General features: G+C 41.6%; 1 protein-coding gene across 6 annotated transcripts in view; it reads right to left on the reverse strand.

The window, feature by feature from the left end:
- The window catches only part of LOC137603357 (sorbin and SH3 domain-containing protein 1), a 43882-nt gene that overhangs the window by 21192 nt on the left and 827 nt on the right, over positions 1–21863 (reverse strand). For 4 of the 6 annotated variants that reach the window (XM_068326725.1, XM_068326723.1, XM_068326720.1 and 1 more), the window contains exons 2-13: positions 11235–11277; positions 10998–11075; positions 10329–10445; positions 9510–9616; positions 9230–9371; positions 7988–8130; positions 7831–7891; positions 6793–6867; positions 5621–5656; positions 5178–5280; positions 4419–4533; positions 2605–2688 (exon numbers count right to left, since the gene is read on the reverse strand). In XM_068326725.1, coding sequence (XP_068182826.1) covers positions 2605–2688; positions 4419–4533; positions 5178–5280; positions 5621–5656; positions 6793–6867; positions 7831–7891; positions 7988–8130; positions 9230–9371; positions 9510–9616; positions 10329–10445; positions 10998–11031 — 1017 coding nt within the window. In that variant the 5' untranslated portion in view covers positions 11032–11075; positions 11235–11277. Of the gene's footprint in view, positions 1–2604; positions 2689–4418; positions 4534–5177; positions 5281–5620; positions 5657–6792; positions 6868–7830; positions 7892–7987; positions 8131–9229; positions 9372–9509; positions 9617–10328; positions 10446–10997; positions 11076–11234; positions 11278–13068; positions 13180–21863 lie in introns of those variants that run through there. The other 2 variants (XM_068326724.1, XM_068326722.1) reach the window with 2 other exon arrangements.

A 21863-nucleotide genomic window follows, 5' to 3' on the forward strand; every position in this document is an offset into this window, starting at 1 on the left:
ACACAATGCCCTGGCAGGCTTATGGTGTTGCCTCCTTTAGACTATGTCAGGTGGTTAGGGGGGGCACTGTGTAAATCAGCATTGAGACAGTGTGGCAGCACCCCCTCCCACCCCCTCAAGCGTACAGTATGTTTGACCGATGGAGACACTCTGTCGGCTGTAGGGGGCAAAAATGTTTTTCCCGATCGGAGCTATGGGTGGCATTCCATTCCAGTTTGACTGTATATATATTGATGAGCCAGGGCTCAACTGGAACGTCACCCGATGTGCTTTCAGATGCCTCTGGAAGCTACATTGCATTAATAATAATAATGATGGTAATAATGATAATGATAATAATAATATAAAATTATTATTATTATTATTATTAACAATAACAACATTAATAATAATAATAATAACAATAATAATACGGATGATGATAATAATATTAATAATATTACTAATAATAATAATAATAAATATAATAATAATAATAATAATAATAATAATAATAATAATAATAATAATAATAATAATAAATAGGGGTTATTTTTATTAGTAACACAGTAAATACATATATTGTCATCCACACTGAAGAAAAGAAGTAAAAAAGGCATTTTTGTGCGATTATCTCATGTTTTACTTCAAGTCAGCTTGATGTTTAGAGGCTGGATAATTATCAGTATGAAAACCACCAGAACACTGGAGGAGGCTGTAAAGATGAGGATCAGATTAATACATTCTGGAAGTCTCCCCCCACTTCATTAGTTGAAGTGGATTTCCACAGCACTTTATGTGATTTATAAGAGTGAGAGCGAACTGGAGCACAGACATGAAGGCTTCACCCCTCAACGTCTTCCAGACTACTGAGTAACGACTGATATGTCAATCAAAGTCCAATGAGCCGGTGTGTCTGGCTTGGCCTTAAGGTCAAATTCTGCGCATACCAGATGTAGTTTTAGAAGTGACATTGACATTAAACAGGAGCCGATCATCAAGCCCAGCTCATCTGGCCAACATCCAGGCTGTCCCACCGCCTCCGAGTCTAAACCTCCACCACATAAACACCAAACTGGAAAGCCACACGCTGATGCTGGCTGATGCTGGGATGTGTCTCCACGTCGGCGTCGCACTTCACATGACCCAGGGAGGGGCTCCGGATGGCAGAGAGCAAAGCCCACATTGGTTTGTGGTGCCAAGGCCGCAGGCACGGATCTACTGTGACACTGTGTGCTTCACCACGCCTGCACACGTTTGTGTACTGTGGTGATAGCAGACAGGCAACCATCATTATTTAAAGGGCCTGGGATTATTTTGGAGCCTGATGCTTGCATGGACTGCAGCCTCCCCATGTGAGTTCTAGATGAGTCAGGCAGCCCAGGCCTGCAGGTTATGAAAAGCATTCTAATTGGTAGGGTTCACACGAAAACGACCCCAACCACATGTTTCTGTAGCGTGGAAGAAGAAACCAATTTCTGGGATCCAGCACTCTAAAAATGTTTTTTCACAGCTTGGTGAAGGTGCATGCCTTGGCTTTACTGGGGAGCAAAAATAATCACGTCGACTCTGTCGCCCACTCAAGTCTGAGAGGAAGCAGACAGCAGCAGAGACGCTTCCTCTTCCTCTACGACTTCAAATGAGGACCTGGACCAAAGTGAGCGCTTTTTAATGGCAGGATGTTGTAAATGATATTAATAACACGTGTCAGGGCTCCACATTGACACTTGACCCTTCCTGTACGTCCTGGGACAAACAGTCATTGGACGACAATTTTGGCTGCAGGGGGTCTGAGGTGGGCTCACCCAGACAAACAAGATGCATGTTCACAAACAAGGCAGTCACAGACTGCAACATCCTGCGACACCCCTGAATTCAACATTTTACCCTGAATTACACATTTTTGAGTCTCTGGTTTCATGAAAATGTTGTTTTTTGTTTTGTGATTATATCTCATCAGGTGTCAGAGATGTGTACCTAAAAAGGTATAAAAGTGAAAATTTGACCTTAACCTAGTTTTTCAAGGTCAAGGTTGTGATCTCACTTTTATCTCATTTGCTGCCCGAAAAACGTGATAATAACGTAATAATAATAATAATAATATCAACAACAACAACAACAACAACAACAATAATAATAATAATAATAATAACAATAATAATAATAATGTAATAACAGGTCTTTTTCATGGCTCCCCGCTCTAGTTCAGCAGATGGACAGTGTTCTGTTGTGTGAGTGGATTGTGTTCACGAGCCTCACAGATACAGTTCAGATGCTGAGAGGCACCTTTAAAGAGGACAAGAATAAATCAACTATTTTGGACCCCACTGGAGAGACAATGCTTCATGTTGTGTGAGGTGATGAGAACAAGTGAAGGAGGCTATATCAAGAGCTTAAAATATTTCCTGTTGACTGGATTGCTGATAGATTTAAAGTGAGAATGTTTGAAGTCAACAGAATATGATTAAATAAAACCCTTTAATACGTGAGATCAGTTCGTCAGTTCAATACTGCGAGTGGGAGTGGGAATGGGTCTGGGTAGTGCGTTTGGACAGACATGGTTGTTTAGGCATTATTTGAACATGGATGTTATCACATGCATTAAAGTAGAATATATACTCTTACCGCTTTGTCAAACTCCATCTCTGAAAAGAATTTATACCAAGGCTCATTCTCTAAAGCTACATCTTCTGGACAAACATCCTGAGTCTAGGGGCACGGCAACAAGAGGAGGAGAGAGACAAAAGAGGAGAGGGTTCAGACAGACTGTTTCCATCCAGCATGTGATCAGAAAAACGCTAGCAGTTCTCTTTGTAGATCCAGTCTGACATTTAAATCAAAGATTGTGTTCCTTTATTTCAGAATCCATCTGAAAAGACATGTTTGATGTTTTCCAAATGTAGTTTTCTTGGACAGACCACAAAATGATAAACGCCACCGCCCAGATGAATAAGAAACTACAGTCAGCATCCAATCAACAAAGTTTAGTTTAGTTTAATCCATTAGACTGATGATTGCCTACATTTCGGTTCTGGGGTGTTATATTATTGAAACTATGACCTACCAGCTGTGTACTGTCACTGTGTTCCAGATGGAATCAGTGACAAATGATCATTTTTAATCATTTATCATTCATATACTGATTTATACACAACTCTTTTCGGTCTTTTCTACCAACATCGGGCTGAGTAAAACTTGAATTTCCAATTTTCCGTTAAAGAAACAAAAAATAAACATCGAGTCAAAAAGGTTTTCTGAAGCAGTAGCAGGTGCTAAACAAAAATAATGTTTTAGCTGAGCACCTGCTCTTGTCAAACCTTTTTCACTTGATGTTTTAGGGTTATCCTTATTTGTTTAATTAAAAAAAACATCATTTATTTCCTAAAGAGACTTCAGATTTAGCTAAGCTCTAAATTTGACAGCTTAAGCCGCCGTCACTGATTACAAGTCGGATCCCTTCCGCTGACGCTGTGGCCTCACCACAGAGCTTTAATCATACGTGTGCGTGTGTGGGCAGACAGGAGCAACCAACCCATCTGCTCACCCTCTTGAGGTCTGACAGTACGATGGGACGTTTTTGACACGTCTCTATTAATATCTGACAAAATGATGGCGAATCTATGCCTTCATGTTCCTTTCTCAGAAGATCACATGTGACTTCCAAGCGGCATCGACCAATCAGAGAGCTATATATGTTCATCCTCCTCCTCATGCATGTGCTGGTATATAAATTTTCTATGTGGATTTTATGTGCAAAAAAACAACAACCCCTGATTGACTGAAATGGGACAGCTACTATCTGACTTTTGTTTAAATTTAATTTTAATTTTATATTGGAGTGAAATCCTCCTTTATGTAAGAGGAAAATATCAAGGACCATCACACGTATGTGCTCCCTATTGACAGCTATGACACAGGGGATGTTAGCAGCTGCTGCAGCGTACTGACTGTGTGTCACCACGCTCGTCCTCCCTCCCCAGCGTGTCCCTGAAGCAGTCATCGATTCAAACCAATAGGGCCGCTGATGACAGCACAGTGGAGAGCACTTCACTTCCTCTCAGGAAAACACACAGGAGCCATGTTTTGTGTGTGTGTGTCGGGATCCTGTTCCACCCATTTGTTTCTGTCCAATAATCTATCATCGAACGGAGGAAGGCAATAGCCGCCCCTTGTAAGCGATACTCCCCCCCCCCCCCTAAGAGCGAGCAAGCCGGATCATCTGTCACCGCAACGCAACACCCATCAGGAATGTGGTGCTCATGACGATTCAGGCTTCACATACGTCGCCTTCCAAGCTGTTAGCGAAGCTGCAATAGAGAGGTGGTGGGTGGGTGGGGGGGGGGGTGGATGGATGGAGGGTGGGGAGCGGCTTACACAACATGCACTCACTAAGAAGGAAAGAGGGAAGCAGGCAGGTGGGCGGGCGAAAGGCAGCATACCGTCCTCTCCAGCTTCAGCACCGACGATTTCCCCGGCTCGTACTCAAAGATGCTCTTGGGCTCGGCGCGGTACTTCCTGGTGTCCACCTTTTTATCCGGGGGCTCCCACTCGTTCCTGTGGAGTGGTGTCAGGGAGGAGAGGTGGGGTGTGAAATGGGAAAGAGCCAGTCTTTAGCCCTAAGTAGTCTCCATGGCAACCGGCATGGGCTTTTTAAAAAAAAAAAAAAATTTAAACGTGACGTTTGCTCTTGTCATTTCTGCTCTCTCTCTCTCTCTCTCTCTCTCTCTCTCTCTCTCTCTCTCTCTCTCTCCCTCTCTCCCTCTGATGATGAATTGACACAAAATCTAATTCAAAGAGGAGCTGAGTCAGCAATTAAATCAAGGAAACAGGATTGACCCTGTGACAAGAAACAGAGAGCATCATTTCCTCAGGGATTCCTTCATCGACAGCCAATCAGAGAGGGACTAAACGAGATTGTTACCGACCTTATACATATTCCTTCTAATATTGAACTCTGCCTCGTATTTTTCATAAATTAAGAACAACATATTTAGACATGTATGCTGTCAGGTAATTTTTATCTCTGTAGTTCATCTTTCTAACAGCAAATCAAACACTTTTGATGATTTGCTGTTAAAGAAATGAACAACAGAGGTACGTGAGGGTTAGATGAATGTTACCCGGAAAAAGATATTGTTTGCAGACAGATCCTTTGTTCACTAACAAACACAACTGTGAAGCAGATGGAGGACACAAACCTTTTAGGGGGGGGTTTTAGAGAAGAGGACCGTGTTGGCACAGGCATCGTCCGACCTCTTGAGCTGACCTCGACGTCACTTTTTGAACGTGGGAATGTCCTCACTGAAAACAGGAATATAAAGATTGATGGTTCGATTCAAGTAAGTGGAAGAAAAATTGCAGAGGCATTTTGCTGGAAATTGAGATGTTCCATTTTTGACACATTCTTCACTTTTCCATCAAATTTCATGAAACTATGTCCAATAATTTAAGGTTGAGAAAAATGCAGCAATAAAAAAAAGAGGTGACAGAAACATCTGGATCCTCTTCAAGTTGTTGACTTGAAAACACCATCCGGTTTGGTGGGGATGACATGAATGAGTTACAGTTTTCAATTGCTTTTTTAGTTGTTTTTAAAATTTTTTAAATTGAATCAAAAATGAAAAATAATTCCACAACTCACCGTCTTCCACATAACCGAAGGGGCTGGGTCCATTATCTGATAGAAGGCAGACAATAATCAAAAATCATTTTCTGTAGACCATCTTTTTTATTGTTTGCCTATAACTAAATAATTCATAAGACATTAGAAACACTTTTTTTTCCTTTATTTTCCTCCTTGGCTCACACCTTCCATTAGACCATGCATTAAAAGTTCAACAATATCAAGGTGTAACAAATCAAACCACTTTATGGGAAGCATTACGGAGCTAAAAATGGATTGGGACATCGATGAACGTCCTGAATAAGTAATGCCCTGTGGGGCAAGAGGGTAATAAATGGTACATTCAGGATCCCTTTGAAGCATAGATTTTAGATCATTCACACAGTTTGGTGACAAAACAACAGAATTCTGCTGTACATGGTCAAAAGAATTCTTGAGGTGTGTCAAAATCCAAGCAGTCAAAGCAAGGACAATCTTCAGTCCGGTGCCTCAAAGAAGGACTACAGCGGCATCTAGTGGTCAAAACGGCACACTACACCCAGAGACTGCCTTCCTTATGATGACAGTTCTATTAGAAAGGCAATTTTTATCCCTTAAAATAATACAGAAACGACCTGAAGCTTTTAAGCCCAGAGGAGTAACATCAGGAAGAGAAAGGCACAGCTCTTACATTCAGTTTAGTAAATGTCGAATGACGCTGGAAGACTTTCTGTGTTATCATTGACAACATGTCAGCGTTATGTACAGTAAACCATGCTGAGGCCTGGATTTTATAAGTCTAATCAGTACCATTAGTGAAAAGATTGATTAGAAAGTATATTATATTACAGAGCATTACACAGGTTATTAATGTTACCATGGAAACACTGAGTTTATGTATGCTTGTATTTAGTGTTAGTATGGACAGATCGTTCCAGGGTCCCATATTTACAGCAACATGTTCTGTTAGGGTTAAGGTTAGAAATGATTGCATAGTTAGCCCAGCTATATGAGAAATGAGTGTTTATGTCACAGATGGAATCTTCTACTGTAGTTGAACACCTCAGACCAAAATGCCACTCGCAGCAGATGTTTTCATGAGAGAGGAAAAGCACAGGAAGAGTGTTAGCACAGCTGAAATCACTGAAAAGAGCCTGGCATGGCTCGAGATTAGTGAAGCCAACAAGAGTGGAGTTACTGCCATCGGATACCTTTTGATTTCATGTGAATGTCATAGTTCTCAGGGAAAATGTAGGTGGGGCGGTAAGGGTTTTCCTCAATAGGTTCTGAGCACAGTGATGGAGAGACAGAACACATGTGACATAACACAGAAACACAAACAGGAACACACTGCAAACAACTGTAATCGGTTTAGGATTAACCACCTTAGAACTCCATGAAGTTACTTTAGTCATAATTATGTCTGTTACATATAATAAGTTGAGCTCATTATCGGATAAACGGCTTTATTTCAAGATGAATGAAATGGCATTGGATGCTTGAGTGCAGTACTAGGTTGAAACATCACCTTATAATGTCTAAATAGAGTCACTAAATGTCACTAAATAGAGTACACCCCTCCATCGGGTCTCAACACACCCTTTTTGTTCATTTGACGCCCGTCTGAGTTCTTATTATTTCAGCTACTCTTTGGTGCTGCCTGCAGATTTCCGTCTCTATCCTGGATTTTTTTCTACCTTTCCATTTTCCTATGGTATAAATGGAATAATTAGGTGGATAATGTCTATACGTTTTTGCTATTTGATGCAGAGTGAAAATAAAAGTGTCAAGCTAACGTATTGATTAAGATTTAGATATACATATATTTACTTAGATATACTGCATTTACTTATTTTTAGATCTATTTATTTATTGAGAGATGAAAAAGGTATTCTGATCCCAGAATAGGAAGCTACCACAATCAATAAAAGAAATAATAGCACAGGGCCATCAGATAATTGAAAAAGATACTGATATATAAATATATATAAAAGATAATAATCATCATAGCAGAGCAGCTCAGATTGAGTGGTTTAAATCTTTTGTTAGATTTAAACAAGATGAGAACAACACGTCTTACTGGGTACAATTATCTCATGCCAGTGGAGGACTAACTGTTGTTTGTTGTTTGTACCTTCTCATCAATTATATTTGCTAAATAAATATTTGCAGTGTGCACACAGTGCGGAGACACAAACAAATGTTCAAATAAAAGATACAAAAAACTGGAACGAGAAGTTTCCTCTTACCAGGTATTCTGTGGATCTGTTTGAACATGGTTTTGTACCAGTCTTTGGACTTCTCTGTGTTCTGAAACCACAACGTGTGTGTTTTAGTTTGACCGACCGACCAAACATCTGCAGCACGAAGACGAGCCCTCATCCGACGGGACGACTGGGGACTCACCCGTAAAGGAGCGATGGGCTTGTTGAAGGCAGGAGGGACGGGGGAGTGCGGCGACAGCCGCTGCCTCATCCAGTCCATGTCAGGGGCCGGACTGACCGAGTCTCTGCCAGGTGGGGAGCCCAAGTCCCTCTCTGGGGTGGGTTCTGTCAAAACAGACGGAAAGGAAAAATCAAAAGTCTGGATCTATCTATCTATATTGTGTATATATTACTTTTCTTTTTTGTTGTTGTGATACACTAAAAGTATTTCAGAGTACAAACTAAAGAGGGGATGGTCTGATTATTATATACGTCAGGAAAATATGTGTTGCTATGCCATAAAACAGATAAATGAAACGTATTGTGTAGTAACTATAGAAATAGGATGTCTTCTACTTTCTTGTTTGTGCGTCTTTTGGAAAGATTCTTCAAAATCTAGGTTGTCTAGTTGTTGAGAACATGTCACATGATGTTAGTGGTGATCAGAAACGGTTCAAGGAACGAAAACGGAAACAAAAATATTTTTTAAAGTTCTGGAACACAGTCGGTTATTCAAAATAATAGTAACAGGTTAATACCATGTTTCACTTCCTGTCATTCACTCAACGCGTGATGACAGCGCAGAGAATTGTACAATTGCACCAGACTACTGTAACAGTGAGCTCCATTACAGGTTCGTTTAGAAAAGGAATGGATATTAAATTAAATAAATCTAATTAAAGAAACATAAAAGAAATCCTCACCCTGGTGGGAAAATTGAGCTGCCTTTAAACAGTTTTTACTCTGACTGAGAGGGAGGAAATTTGGTGATTCAAAATAACCCATTAAGTGGAAGAAGGAAGAAAACGTAACCGTTTGCATGAAACTGATAAATTCAGTCTCTATTATTACCGGTATTCATTATTTCCTTCTGTTTGACAATAATCTGACCCTATTACATAAATACAGGTGTAATACAACCATCAAAAGTATTACTGCCATAAAAATTTGTAGATATTAGGTGTCTGCTGCATACCTTCAGAACACAAAAGCTGCTTTTGCTGCTCTGTTGTGAGACAAAGACAGAGGACAGAACAGAGTGAGGTGACCGAGACGCGAATCATTAGTTCAGTGGACAGGTTATGTACACCAAAGGGGGGGGGGTGACGGGAGACGAATGACAGACAACACACAGTCGAAACCAAGCTGAGAGCACATAAAACGGTGACACACACACATAAAAACAAGTTTACGATGGACTTGAAAGCTTCTGGAAACTGCTCACCTCGGTTGTGCTGCAGCAGGACGATGGTCGGGTTGACGGAGCTGGTGCAGGGGTAGACGGAGCCAGGCGCATCGGCCAAGCAGCTCTGGACGTCGGCGGAGGACGGGGGTTGATTCTCGTTGATGCTCTGTGGTGAATACCACTGAAAGTAACACAAAAGAAGAGAAATGCCCAGAAAATTTGTGGCATCAAATAAAAATAAAAAACCGGACGCAGTTCTTAGAATTGAAAGGCCTCACAGAGGCCTCACAGAGGCTAAACGGGGTGGAAGTCAACATACCTGCCCCTGGGTGTTGTTTACTGGAGGTAAATCAGCAGTGATGCTGCTGCCTCCTTCAGCCAGTCCTGCTTTAGAGTTGTCACCATTAATCTGGCTGCTCCAGCCGCCTACAAAACAGTCCACAACGAAATCAGTCAGCGCAGTAAGAATTAATTAACAAAACTATAAAAAAACAACTAGAAGTAACAACTTATCCTGTAACAACACACCGGTGCATCCCAACAGCTGATTCCTACTCAAATAAGTCTCATTATTTTTCTGGTTTTCATGCACAGAGATGTTAATATTCCCAGGAAAGGAAAAAAAAAAAAAAAGAGATTCTCCCACAATCTCTGAACTTTGTCAAAAGAACAAAAGCGCCTATTCAGAGAGCTGCAAAGGCTGTTTGTTCCAATGGCCTTTTATATTCAGGCTCTACAACAATTAAAGCATGTCCCCCCAAAAGCCTTGGCCAGCCTCCAGTCCGGCTCTACGTCACAAACGGGCCCACAGTGGAGGCTCCGGCTCCAGAGTGCAGCGTAGGCAGGCTGCAACAAAAAGCGCTTTGACTCGCACACAAACATGGGCAATCACCCTTCACTGTCCGGCCAATGAGCACACACCTCAAAACATGATAGGTTACATCATCACGACATCAAAAACAACTACGAAAGGAATGCGAGGAATGTCGACAGCAAAAAAAATAAAAAAAATGACGAAACACTTTCTAAATTAGAGCGACGCTCACGTTCTCCTTCCACATTCTGCACCACAGTGTCCTCTTCTCACGCCCCCCTGCAAGAATATTTTTCAGCTGTTAAGAAGGAGCTGTGGTCTTACTTGGCGTTGTGATGGCGTGTGGCTCTTCGCTGACGTGGCCTTCATCGTCGATGTGGACGAGGGTCGCCCTCAGGGTCACCACTCCTTTCCCTTTGCACACTCGACTGGGGTCCAGATCTGAGTGTGTGTGCACAAATCTGTCACTGACACAGCTCCTCTTTGTTACTCGCGGCCGTAGAGCGCTGCTTTCTGATGCTCCACATGACCGAAATAGAAGTGAATCATCAAAACCAGGCCATCATATCAACATCCTATGATCTCACTGTCAGACATGGAAGTGGAGCAGCTGGATATTAAAATAATTCTACATTGTTAACAAGTGAGTTTTAAAGTGTACAGTATTTTTCGCACTATAAGGCGCACCTAAAAGCCTCTCATTTCCTAAAAAACCTTATAATCCAGTTGTCTTATACATGAAAAAAGTTTTAAAACAGGCCTTTCATTGAGTTCTCAGATGAGTTCCCAACTCTCAGCTGTAACCTCGATCCAGTGTGCCTTATATGTGGAGTTATTATTATTATTTTTTTAAATGGGTCATTCATTGAAGGTGCGCCTTATAATCCAGTGCGCCTTATAGTGCAGAAAATACTGAACTTCTAAGTGTTATTTGTGAGCATGAAGAGTCCTAGTTTATGTAAGCGTTTTGAGGCGGAGGGATACATCACCCACCTGGAGCAGGAATCAGGTCAGGAGAGCCTTTCATAGCTGTGAGAGGCGTGATCCTGACGGCGCACGCCGAATGGGGACCTGTGATTCCAGCACACACACACACACACACACACACACACACACACACACACACACACACACACACACACACACACACACACACACACACACATGTTTATGTTTCATGTGCTAATGAAGTAAAAACGTTCTGAACACGTCCACAAACAGGAGACCTACTGCGTGTTGAACCCGGTCTGTCGTTGCCCTCTTCTGGAGAGGCCTGGAGGAGAAGCAGCGACACAAACATTCAACCCAGTGTTGACAAAGGAAAGCAGGTGACAGGTGAGAGGTTTACAGCAGAGAATGAGTGTAATATTCTGTAAAATATCATCCTGGAGATGGAGCAGAAGTAATGAGTTCAATCACTCCCGATTTTGAATGAATGAATTTATTTCGAACAACAAAAATAACATTAATAAATAATAATAAATACACCGGAAAAATGTGAACAATGTCCGAAAAGGAGTAGGAAGAAGTGTAAACTTGATAAACTCCTACCCCCTTTTTTCTCAAAAATACTCATAGCAAAATACTTCCTTATAATATTTAATATGCAGTTGGGAGCGTTGCATTCTGGGGCGTAGCGTCTGTGTTATATGTTCATTAAGAATTAAGAATTCCTCACATCAACAGAAGTGTGAGCTTGCAGGAAGTGGGGCGGTAATGTTCAATGATGCAACCAATAGAATTACAGCTCTACACACACGCACACACACACACACACACACACACACACACACACACACACACACACACACACACACACACACACACGGTTGATGTAGGATCTGCTGTATAAAATCAGTTTTAAAAGCTGTCCTTGAAGATTCTAGCGAGGCTGGTTCCATTCTGCTGTGTGGGACGGTGTGTGTGTGTGTGTGTGTGCTCTGTTTACATATGGGGGTAAATAAGCCGACCAGTAGATCAGGCGGGGGTGTGGGGGGGGGGGACTCGTCTTCCAGCTGGAAACGTCTACAAATAGGTCTAAGTGGATGGGGAAAATGGGAACAGTTCCAAACGAGTCCTGTGGGGCTGCAAAGCAAAACCCTTTGACACACTCCGTACTTGTTTCCACTCTTTCTTTCAGAAGATGAACTTACTTCCTGACCTCCTGCATCCCAGGGAGACGACACACATTCATGATCTCATTTCCAAAACCATTAACAGACATTCCTTTGACGAGCACTTACACTGATCTCAAACACACTTCCGTTCTGTCCCTACATGAACCCCTAAAATGGTGAATACACAGCATGAAGAGAGACTTGGGGAGTTTCTATCCCGTCTGACATGATAGATAAAGGGAAGATGACAGCTTACAGAGTTCGGTTCTCTGTATAAACACACGAAAGCAAGAGGCACCCTTGGCCTTTTTAGGAAGAGATGCCTCAGAGCGAAGCTGGGCAGTGCCTCATCCATCCAGCCTTCGAAAAAGAAAAAGCAAAGAGCAGCGCGGGAGTTCTGGGACGACCAGCAGAGCCTGAGTCGAGTCAAATAGTAAAATAAGAGGAGATTTAGTGGCCAAACTGTTGCAGAAATGTAATTTCGCCCTCATTCTGTGAAGGTTTTAGGTCTCCTTGATTCACCAATACCTAATCTCCAAGGACAAAAACAAGTAAATGTGCTTTTAAAATGGAAAGAAGTGGGCTGAAGTGAGACGATGATGATGAACCGCCTCACCGTGACCTAGTATTGTTAAATTAAACCAGCAGGCACATAAAAATGACAGACCAGGACTCAAACAATGTTGTAAATCCTTCCATAGCATGGAGCAGTGAGCGTTAATCTGACTGAGCTCAGACGTCCTCTGATCCAGATGCACAAATCTGGACAAAAACTTTTGTTGAAGCACTAATGTCATCCGTCAAGATTTCATGAAACCAGTGAACGACTTCCACTGCATCCAACTCAGTGCTCCTCCGGGCTGAAACACCTTTCCAAAAGAAATAACTCCAGAAGGCTGCGATCGCCCCAAAGCATTGCCACGGCTCCGACAACAAGCGGTACCTACTAGATTCTGTGTGCAGTGAGCTGTTAGTCCATGTAAACCAGGTCCCTCTGAGGTCTTCTGAGACTTGTGGCCGAGCTCTGAGGGTCTTCTCACAGCAGCTTCGGTCTCTGCTTTGACCTTGATCCTCGCTACGTAGGGGGTCTGGTTTTTTTTGACAACAGGCGCACCCCCGGAGGACCTGTCACCACGTGCCACCTGGGAATGTGGCACCTCCTCAGCAGCTGCGCAGACCGTGACATAAAATTATCCTAACCCCTAAAAATGCTTCTGTAGGACGAGCAGACGAGAGACCGACGACCGTCCGATGACTCAACCGTCTGAATACCAGTCAACATCATGAACATCATGAGCATTATGATCATTATGAACATCATGAACATTGTGATCATTATGATCATTATGAACATCATGAACATTATGATCATTATAATCATTATGAACCGGTGCAGGGCTGCAACAAGTCAGCTTTCTGACTGAAAATCTATTTGGTGATTAGACACCAACAAACAATCCAGAACACAGTGTTCAAATAGCCGCTTCATTTTAAAAACACTATTATCTAACGTTATTATTATTACATTATTATTATTATAATATCATTATTAGCATCATTATTATTATTATTATTATTAATTTAAATACACGGAAACACACAGTCTTCTATTTAAGTAGATGTTGAGTGTTTTTGCCATTTTGGATTCAAGAAGCAACAATTTCATTCATTCTTCAATTATTTTCAATTTAAACCAAACACTAAACAAAGAACTAGATTTATATAATTCTGCCGTTTGAGATTTTCACTTTTGCAACAACATAATTTTACCAGGTTCCTTTGAAAATCTGTTGTCATGTCATGTCGATGAACTTATCGACAGAATGTATGATCTTCTGAGGACTCGGGTGAGCCGTTACCCTGTAAATAAATAAATAAAGTCTCCAATAAAGCATCCTACAAGTATTGTCTCTTGATTTTAAGCACACACACTGATTGGTTGGCGTTGCATTTAAGAAAACTAAGGGAAGGCCGGGATTCATTAGGTTGAAGTGGGATGTTTCGTTCAGCTTTAATGTGAATACACACACACACACAGCTCTGATCACACACTCAGCTGTGCTGTAGACAAAGAGAGAGCGGCGTTACGTAACACCGTTTGACTTCTGCTTTGTCAACAAGCGTCAGGGCCCACAGCAGCTACCACCTCCGACTGGGTCCAACCAGAGAGCTCCAAACATGGCTCGAGCCGCAGAGCAACGGCTTACAGAGACCCCCCCCCCCACTCCGTTTTCCCTCCACCCTCCAAGCTCTCTTCCATAAACAGCTTCTATGCTGGACAGCAGTCTGACATTCTACGCATTCCCCTACCAAGCTATTTGAAGTTCATTTTAAACAACTGCAGCATAAAAGGAAATGTATGTAACTTATACGCCGCCGTCATCACGGGCCTCACAGAGGGATTACGCATCCCAGCTGATAATGGGAAGAGCTTAATCTGAGTCTGGATGGATCCTGCTTCACTGCATTTGGATTCTTTGAACCTCACCTAATGAAATATTACATGTACAACGCAGAGACCTGGTACACAGCGATCCCACAGTATCAGATTCATCTGATAGTATTTTATTGTCAGGCAGTTGTTGGAATTTTAAATCTGACTCTTTCCTGTATCGGTGAAATCTGAGCTCATATAAAGACATACTGTTACAAGGATGGGTTGAATGATGCTGGATGAAAACTGATTCACAAACCCTGTTTCTTTGTGATGCACAGGTAGTCCTCAACTTATGAACATTCAACTTACAAACATTCGAAGATACGAACAAACATGCGCTGCCATATCCGCCATTTGTCCTGCAGTTCCTCTTTCTGCCACAACCCTCGCCGAATAGGGTTCTTTTTCTCTAAAGGTGAGCTACATGCTACAACGGATCGTCAACATCAACAGCTGACTCTGGCTGTTCCCTGAAGTGTTTCCTTCTTCTTCTCCTCAAGAATTAAATTATAAGGAGCAAAAGTTTACTGTAAACTGATCACGTGAATCATGAGTGACGCCTAATGGTAGATATTGGAACTACAGTACGTGCAATACAGTAATCCCTCGCTTATTCGCGCTTGAAGATGCATGGCTTCACTACATCGCAAATTTTTAGTAGGTAGTCACGTGATACCGTACGCGCATGCTATTGGCTGAGCAACGTTCCAAGACTCACAGAACGCAATGCACTTCCATGTACTACAAAGCGTACACAAAAATGTTTTAAACAGTCTATAAGAGTGAGGGAAAAGGTGATACAGATAGAAGGGGGTTAAATATCAGTATGGGGAGGGTTCATAAATGTTAAATCACAGTAAATAATAAAATAAATATTTTGTCACTATATTGCGGAATTTCTTTTTACACAGGTGGTCCTGGAACGCATTGACCGCGGGTACAACGAGGGATTACTGCATATGAATATGTGTTTTCTTTTTTTATTTATTGTACAGTAACATGTTTTATGTGCTTTTAAAGGTTTTCTAATATTGTCAGAGTCCATTATTTGTGGCAGACAGACGTTAAGTCGAGTGAAATGATTCAAACTTGATTATTTTTCTGTGTATTTTTTTTGTAAACCGACATTTACAGTAATCGAGAACAAATTTACTCCAAATTACAGGAACGTATTTTATTCATCATGTGTTGTTTGTATCACCTGTAATTGTTTCTGGTAAGTATTAGGTAATGGTACTCTAGTATTTAGAGTAGTAATGACATTTAAATGACCTCAAATGGTGGTAATAGAAATTTAATTAATGACTTATGAACAAATCAACTCACGAACAACCTCTTAGAACCCATTGCGCCTGTATTTATATGAATTTTTTTTTTCTAGATTATTGCAGCACTTTACTTATTCACCAGTGGAGTGAATAATCTGCCTTTTCTAACACGATGATGAAATAATTGTTCAGTCAATGTATCAGAAGGTAAATTTGCACAACAGTCCTGTTTCAGCTGTAACAGGGTGTTTTCTGTTACGACTTTTTTACCTCACCTGACACTGTGTGTTCTTTAACGTGACTCCAGCACAGAGCTGCAATGTCGAAACATCCCATTGTGTGCAGCATTAATACAAAACCAAACAGATAGAACATTAACACCTTTTTACAAGACTTTTACAAGATAGATTACAATATCACAAAGAGAGGATAACAGCGGTCTGTTGCTGCACTCATGACATACAGCTCCTGCTCCGGGTTACATTTATGTTGCGTAGACTCAAGAAAAAGCTGCTGCTGCCGTGGTGGAAGGATTTTAACTCGGAACAAGAAAACATTTTTGGGATTTTGTAATACACATTCCAGAAATGTTCAGCGAGGAGAGAAAACGGCTAAAAAGATTTACACAGCAAATGTTATTAATGCAATGGAATATTACATTATCAGTGAGTGCTGGCTACACCCTAACTTTTCTTATATAAAGTACAGGCAATTAGCTTCTTTTTAAAATGCAAAAAAACAACAACAAAAAACAACAAGCAACTTTAAAGCCTGAAGTAATTGTCAGAAAAATCAAGTTTTTGGAAAATAAGGGCTTAGGACAAATTTATCCTAACGTAAACATAACTTAAATATGTGTAAATCATTATTAATTTGTTAAATTTTTGCTAAATCTGGAATTTTTTCACATGCAAAATGCAGATGCATGTGTCTGATTGTGTGCATCAGGTTTTTAAGGAAATAATATCAAACTTATGATGTATAAGTCTCAAAGTCCTGGAAGGATTTAAAGGGTTAAATACTGCACATGCAGGTTGCAGCATCGAGAGAAGACCCAGATGCTGAGCTAGTCTGCTTCTAAAGTGCTTCCCAGGCTTTTAGAGCAGGTATAACAAGAACGCCGCTGAACTGACATTCGCTCTGGAAAATACATTTTAACACCTCGGGCAACACTCCAAGAGTGACAACGCTTAGATCACAGGCCTGAGAGGGAGGATCGCCCACTTGAATATTCAAGTAGCCCTGTCATGCCTCTTTGGGAGGTTCTTAGAGAGCGTAGGGTTTGCTTCTGTAGGATAGAATTACAATTCTTTAAAAGTTAATGAGCAGATAAGGAATCATGACTGAGATGTGATGTCATTTTGGGGGAAAAAAACCCCTCAGTAACCACCAGAAAAACAAAGTCCTTGTAATAACATGTGGGTGTTTTTGGAAAACAGTGAAACTTCGAGATACGAGTTTAATTCATTCAGTGACTGAGCTCATAAGTCAAACAACATTTCCCCATTTAAAATAACTAAAATCACTCTTATCTGTTGCAGCCTTGAAAAAAAGCCTCAAACCCTCTAAAATATTTAAAAAAAAACATTTTTCATCAACCAATAGACATGCAGACTTTATCTGTGCATAATTAATTATATATAAGTTACGTAAACAATGATAACGAATGAAAAGAAACACAAAAGTGACATGAACACATGTTCTCACTGGTGTTGTATCCATCCGCCAACACGTGGTAAAGAACGAGATCCGGTCTCACTGATGTTGTATCCATCCGCCAACACATGGTAAAGAACGAGATCCGGTCTCACTGATGTATCCATCCGCCAACACATGGTAAAGAACGAGATCCGGTCTCACCGATGTTGTATCCATCCGGCAACACGCGGTAAAGAATGAGATCCGGTCTCACTGATGCTGTATCCATCCGCCAACACGCGGTAAGGAACGAGATCCAGTCTCACTGATGTCGTATCCATCCACCAATATGTGGTAAAGAGCGAGATCCGTTTTCATCGATGTTGTATCCATCCACCAACATGTGGTAAAGAACAAGATCGGGTCTCACTGATGTTGTATCCATCCGCCAACACGCGGTAAAGAACAAGATCCAGTCTTACTGATGTTGTATCCATCCGCCAACACATGGTAAATAACGAGATCCGGTCTCACTGATGTATGCATCCGCCAACACATGGTAAAGAACGAGATCCGGTCTCACCGATGTTGTATCCATCCGCCTACACGCGGTAAAGAATGAGATCCGGTCTCACTGATGCTGTATCCATCCGCCAACACGCGGTTAAGAATGAGATCCGGTCTCACTGATGTTGTATCCATCCGCCAACACGCGGTAAGGAACGAGATCCAGTCTCACTGATGTCGTATCCATCCACCAATATGTGGTAAAGAGCGAGATCGGTTTTCATCGATGTTGTATCCATCCACCAACATGTGGTAAAGAACAAGATCGGGTCTCACTGATGTCGTATCCATCCGCCAACACGCGGTAAAGCACGAGATACCGTCTCACTGATGTTGTATTCATCCACCAACTAGCGGCGGTGTCCTGAAACACGACTCGTAATTCAGATTTTGCTCGTATGTCAAACAGAAACATGGACAGAGCGACGACTCGTATCTCAAATCACTCGTATGTGGAGCAGCTCGTATCTCCAGGTTCTGCTGTATAAATGAAAATGCACGTGGTGCTCATTTAACTTCATCACCTGATAGTGAGCTGTGCACACAGACTCATCCTGACTGTTTGCTGACAACCTCCTGAGAGCGCCTCCTGGTCTCTGATGGATGTTTTGACTCCGATGTGGTTTTGGAAGCTCTGATTGTGTTTCCTTATATAACTGTGTGAGCGCCTGCGTGACAGGACTACTTGATAATTGAATCAGTAAACGTGAATATAAACAGTGATGTGATAATCCAGAAATTTTAAGTGGTATGAAGATATCCTCATGTGGAATGGGTTTACAGCAGGACTCGAGCGGGGCCCCCCCATCATGCATCTATTTGAGGAATGTGGGTCCGATCCAACCCTGTCCCGTCACGTCCAGACAGCTCCGTCAATAACAGCACAGATATTACATGTCACACACACTCTATATGTGGTGAGTGAGTTATAAACATGCTGTGCATCATTTGTGTGATGATGAGTACGGACACATGCTGCTCCTTATTAAAATATCTGCCAACAACTGCTGGGATGCTGTTGTTGTCCATCTGGCTGACATACAGAGTGGAGGGTGGAGGTGTGACGTCTGTGTGTGTGTGTGTGTGTGTGTGTGTGTGTGTGTGTGTGTGTGTGTGTGTGTTGCAGTGCTGCTTCAATCCATCACCAGCACATAAAATGTCTTTTCACTGCCTTGTTTACATGTGTTCGTGATAGAGGGCTTCTTTGTGGCCAGACCTCGACTAGCCAGAGCTTAACACTTCACATCAGCCAGCGGCAGCAGATGGAGGAAAGCGGACAAGAGGGTGGCGATGGTGGTGGGGTTGCTAAGCAACCTGTTGTAACATTAATGGAGTGAAAACAGAAACCTGGTGCTGGGCTGAAATATCCGGTTTGATCCACAGCCGTGTGTTAACGCTAAAGACCAGACGTCAGGCTGATGTCCAGCATCACGGAGGAGGAGGCTTTATTTCATTCTGGCAGGAAAAATGAATATTTAAAAAAATATAGCTTAGACAAAAGAATAAAATTATCATGCTACGATCTACTTTATCTTCATGTTACAGTCAGAATTTAACCGTCATTCCAAACACATGGGCTCACACGCTGGAAACATCACAACTAGAACACATCCGGAGAACAAACCCCTGCTGAGAATCTCCGTTTGTTCCTGATGTCATCACACCGAGAAGAACTAGAACCACACTGGTGTCATTATTGGTCTAACATTTGTTCCTGAAAAATCATAATTTCACCGACTAAAGATACCAAATTTGACTTCTAGAATCTGCTCTGCTAAACCTGCCTCACTATTATTTTTTATCTCACTGAAATGAATCTTCTGTGATCCCTACAAATGTAAACATTCTGGATCTCTAAATCCAGGATTACTTGGATCCAAGTCAGACTCTGAATGTCTATGGGTTATTTTTGTCTCAGTATTGCAGGTATCATCCAAATTAGAGATACAAAACTTTAACAATTTTTTTATAAATTTCTTTTTCAATATATAATATACAGTTAGCCCAGATTGAGCCTCACTTCATGATTGAGTCTTTTCACTTTTTCTTCCAAAGACAATCTCAGAAAACCTCAACTGGACGATGTGGTGACCAGATGACCCTGACAAATCTTGGAAATTCAGTTTGGAGATTCATGAACCCGAGTGTTCCTCCTCTGACATCTAGGGGATCCGTGTAAGTTGACTCTGAACACGCTACATCAAATATTAACACGTGTGCCGGTGCACACCGACGGGCCCATCGCTGCTCCACAGGTTATCTCTTGTTTGTCAAACCTACAGACTTGTCAGGCAGCACTTTGACCCACATTTAAGGTTCTCAAAAAGAGACAAGTGGCTGAGTGAAATGGAGTTCTGACTGCAGACACGTTTTCTACCTGGAGAACCTGTTAAGATGTCAGCATAACTCTAGAAAACAATGACACTCCTTAAAAACTCCGGAATAGTAATGAATCCACCTCAGTGTTTGTATTAGTACAGTACACACAGTAATAACACATACAGTATTAACACATTCAGTATTAACACATACAGTATTCACATATACAGTACTGTATTACTGCTGCAACAAACTCCCTCTCATCTGCTCTACTCAGACAACACAATGTGCCAAAGGCGACTTGGTGACTTCTTGACTGACAGGAAGTAGCTTTGGGCTAACAAACATGACTGATGGATGGGCTCCACCTGCACACAGCAGCTCAGCTGTTAGTGGAATTCATTTTTCTAGTGGACTTAAAGCGAACGAGTAGCTCTATCAGGTAAAGGTGCAGCTCTGTTGACTCAACCTGGAGGTCAGGAGTTCAACACCTGGAGTGTTTTAGTCTTGTGGAGACTGTATCTGTGTATCTGCGTGACCAAACACACACTTTTAATGTAATAACACTTGTAAAAACCTCTTTAACCCACAGGGAGCTAGTGGGGGCCCTGATCTTTCTGTGCAAACACAATCACAGACACCCAGTCTGTGTTACGTGTGCAGTCCTTTCATATTCTGGCACAGTGGAACCCAGAAATTACAAGTATTCCTGAGAAAATCAGTCTGAGTGCTGCGCTTTCAGTCTGCAAAGCAGTTTGATTAATTATTTGTGTTGTGGTTAATATTTTATCAAGCTTGTTTCGTGTCCCGTTTCTCCGATTCCACAGAGTGAGAAAGAATTCTGTGGTGAAATCATGAATGAACGTGTCAACGCTCCGTGGGCAAAGATGGTCGGATTCAGAAACACATTTAAAGACACTTAAAAATGTAAAAACTTTAGAGACAATTGTATTAATTCATTTAATTTAGTCCCTGGTGATTAGACTGTTCTTAATCAAATTCACATTTTGATGTGAAACTCTAGGAACTGTCAAATCCTCTGACATTTGCATGCAGGAGCACTAAAATGTGAGTAAATCCACACAGGCCTGTTCACCAGGTTTACCAAGACGCTTCCATTCTGGTCCACTCTGTCAATAATGACACAACCTTGAACACACACAGACACACACACACAGACACACACACACAGGTATTCAGTGAGTCTTTGCTTTGAATATGTGAGAAAAAACAGAAAATGAAATACACTAAACTACAACATCAGCAGTGGAGGAAAAATCTTCAAGACCCACCAGTGCTTTCAACACAAATCCACACGTGACCTCGTGGATCCACTGAACTACTGTATTTTCCACACTAAATGCACCTCATAATCCAGTGTGCCTTATGCATGGAAAAAGGTTTAAAATAGCCCATTCAATGAAAGTGCGCTTTATTGTCAAGAAAATACTGTAAATAAAAACAAATACCCCCCCCCACACACACACACACTTGTATCATTTCAATGAGGCGC

This window comes from Antennarius striatus, chromosome 11, assembly GCF_040054535.1.
Source record: "Antennarius striatus isolate MH-2024 chromosome 11, ASM4005453v1, whole genome shotgun sequence".
Classification (NCBI taxonomy): Eukaryota; Metazoa; Chordata; class Actinopteri; order Lophiiformes; family Antennariidae; genus Antennarius; species Antennarius striatus.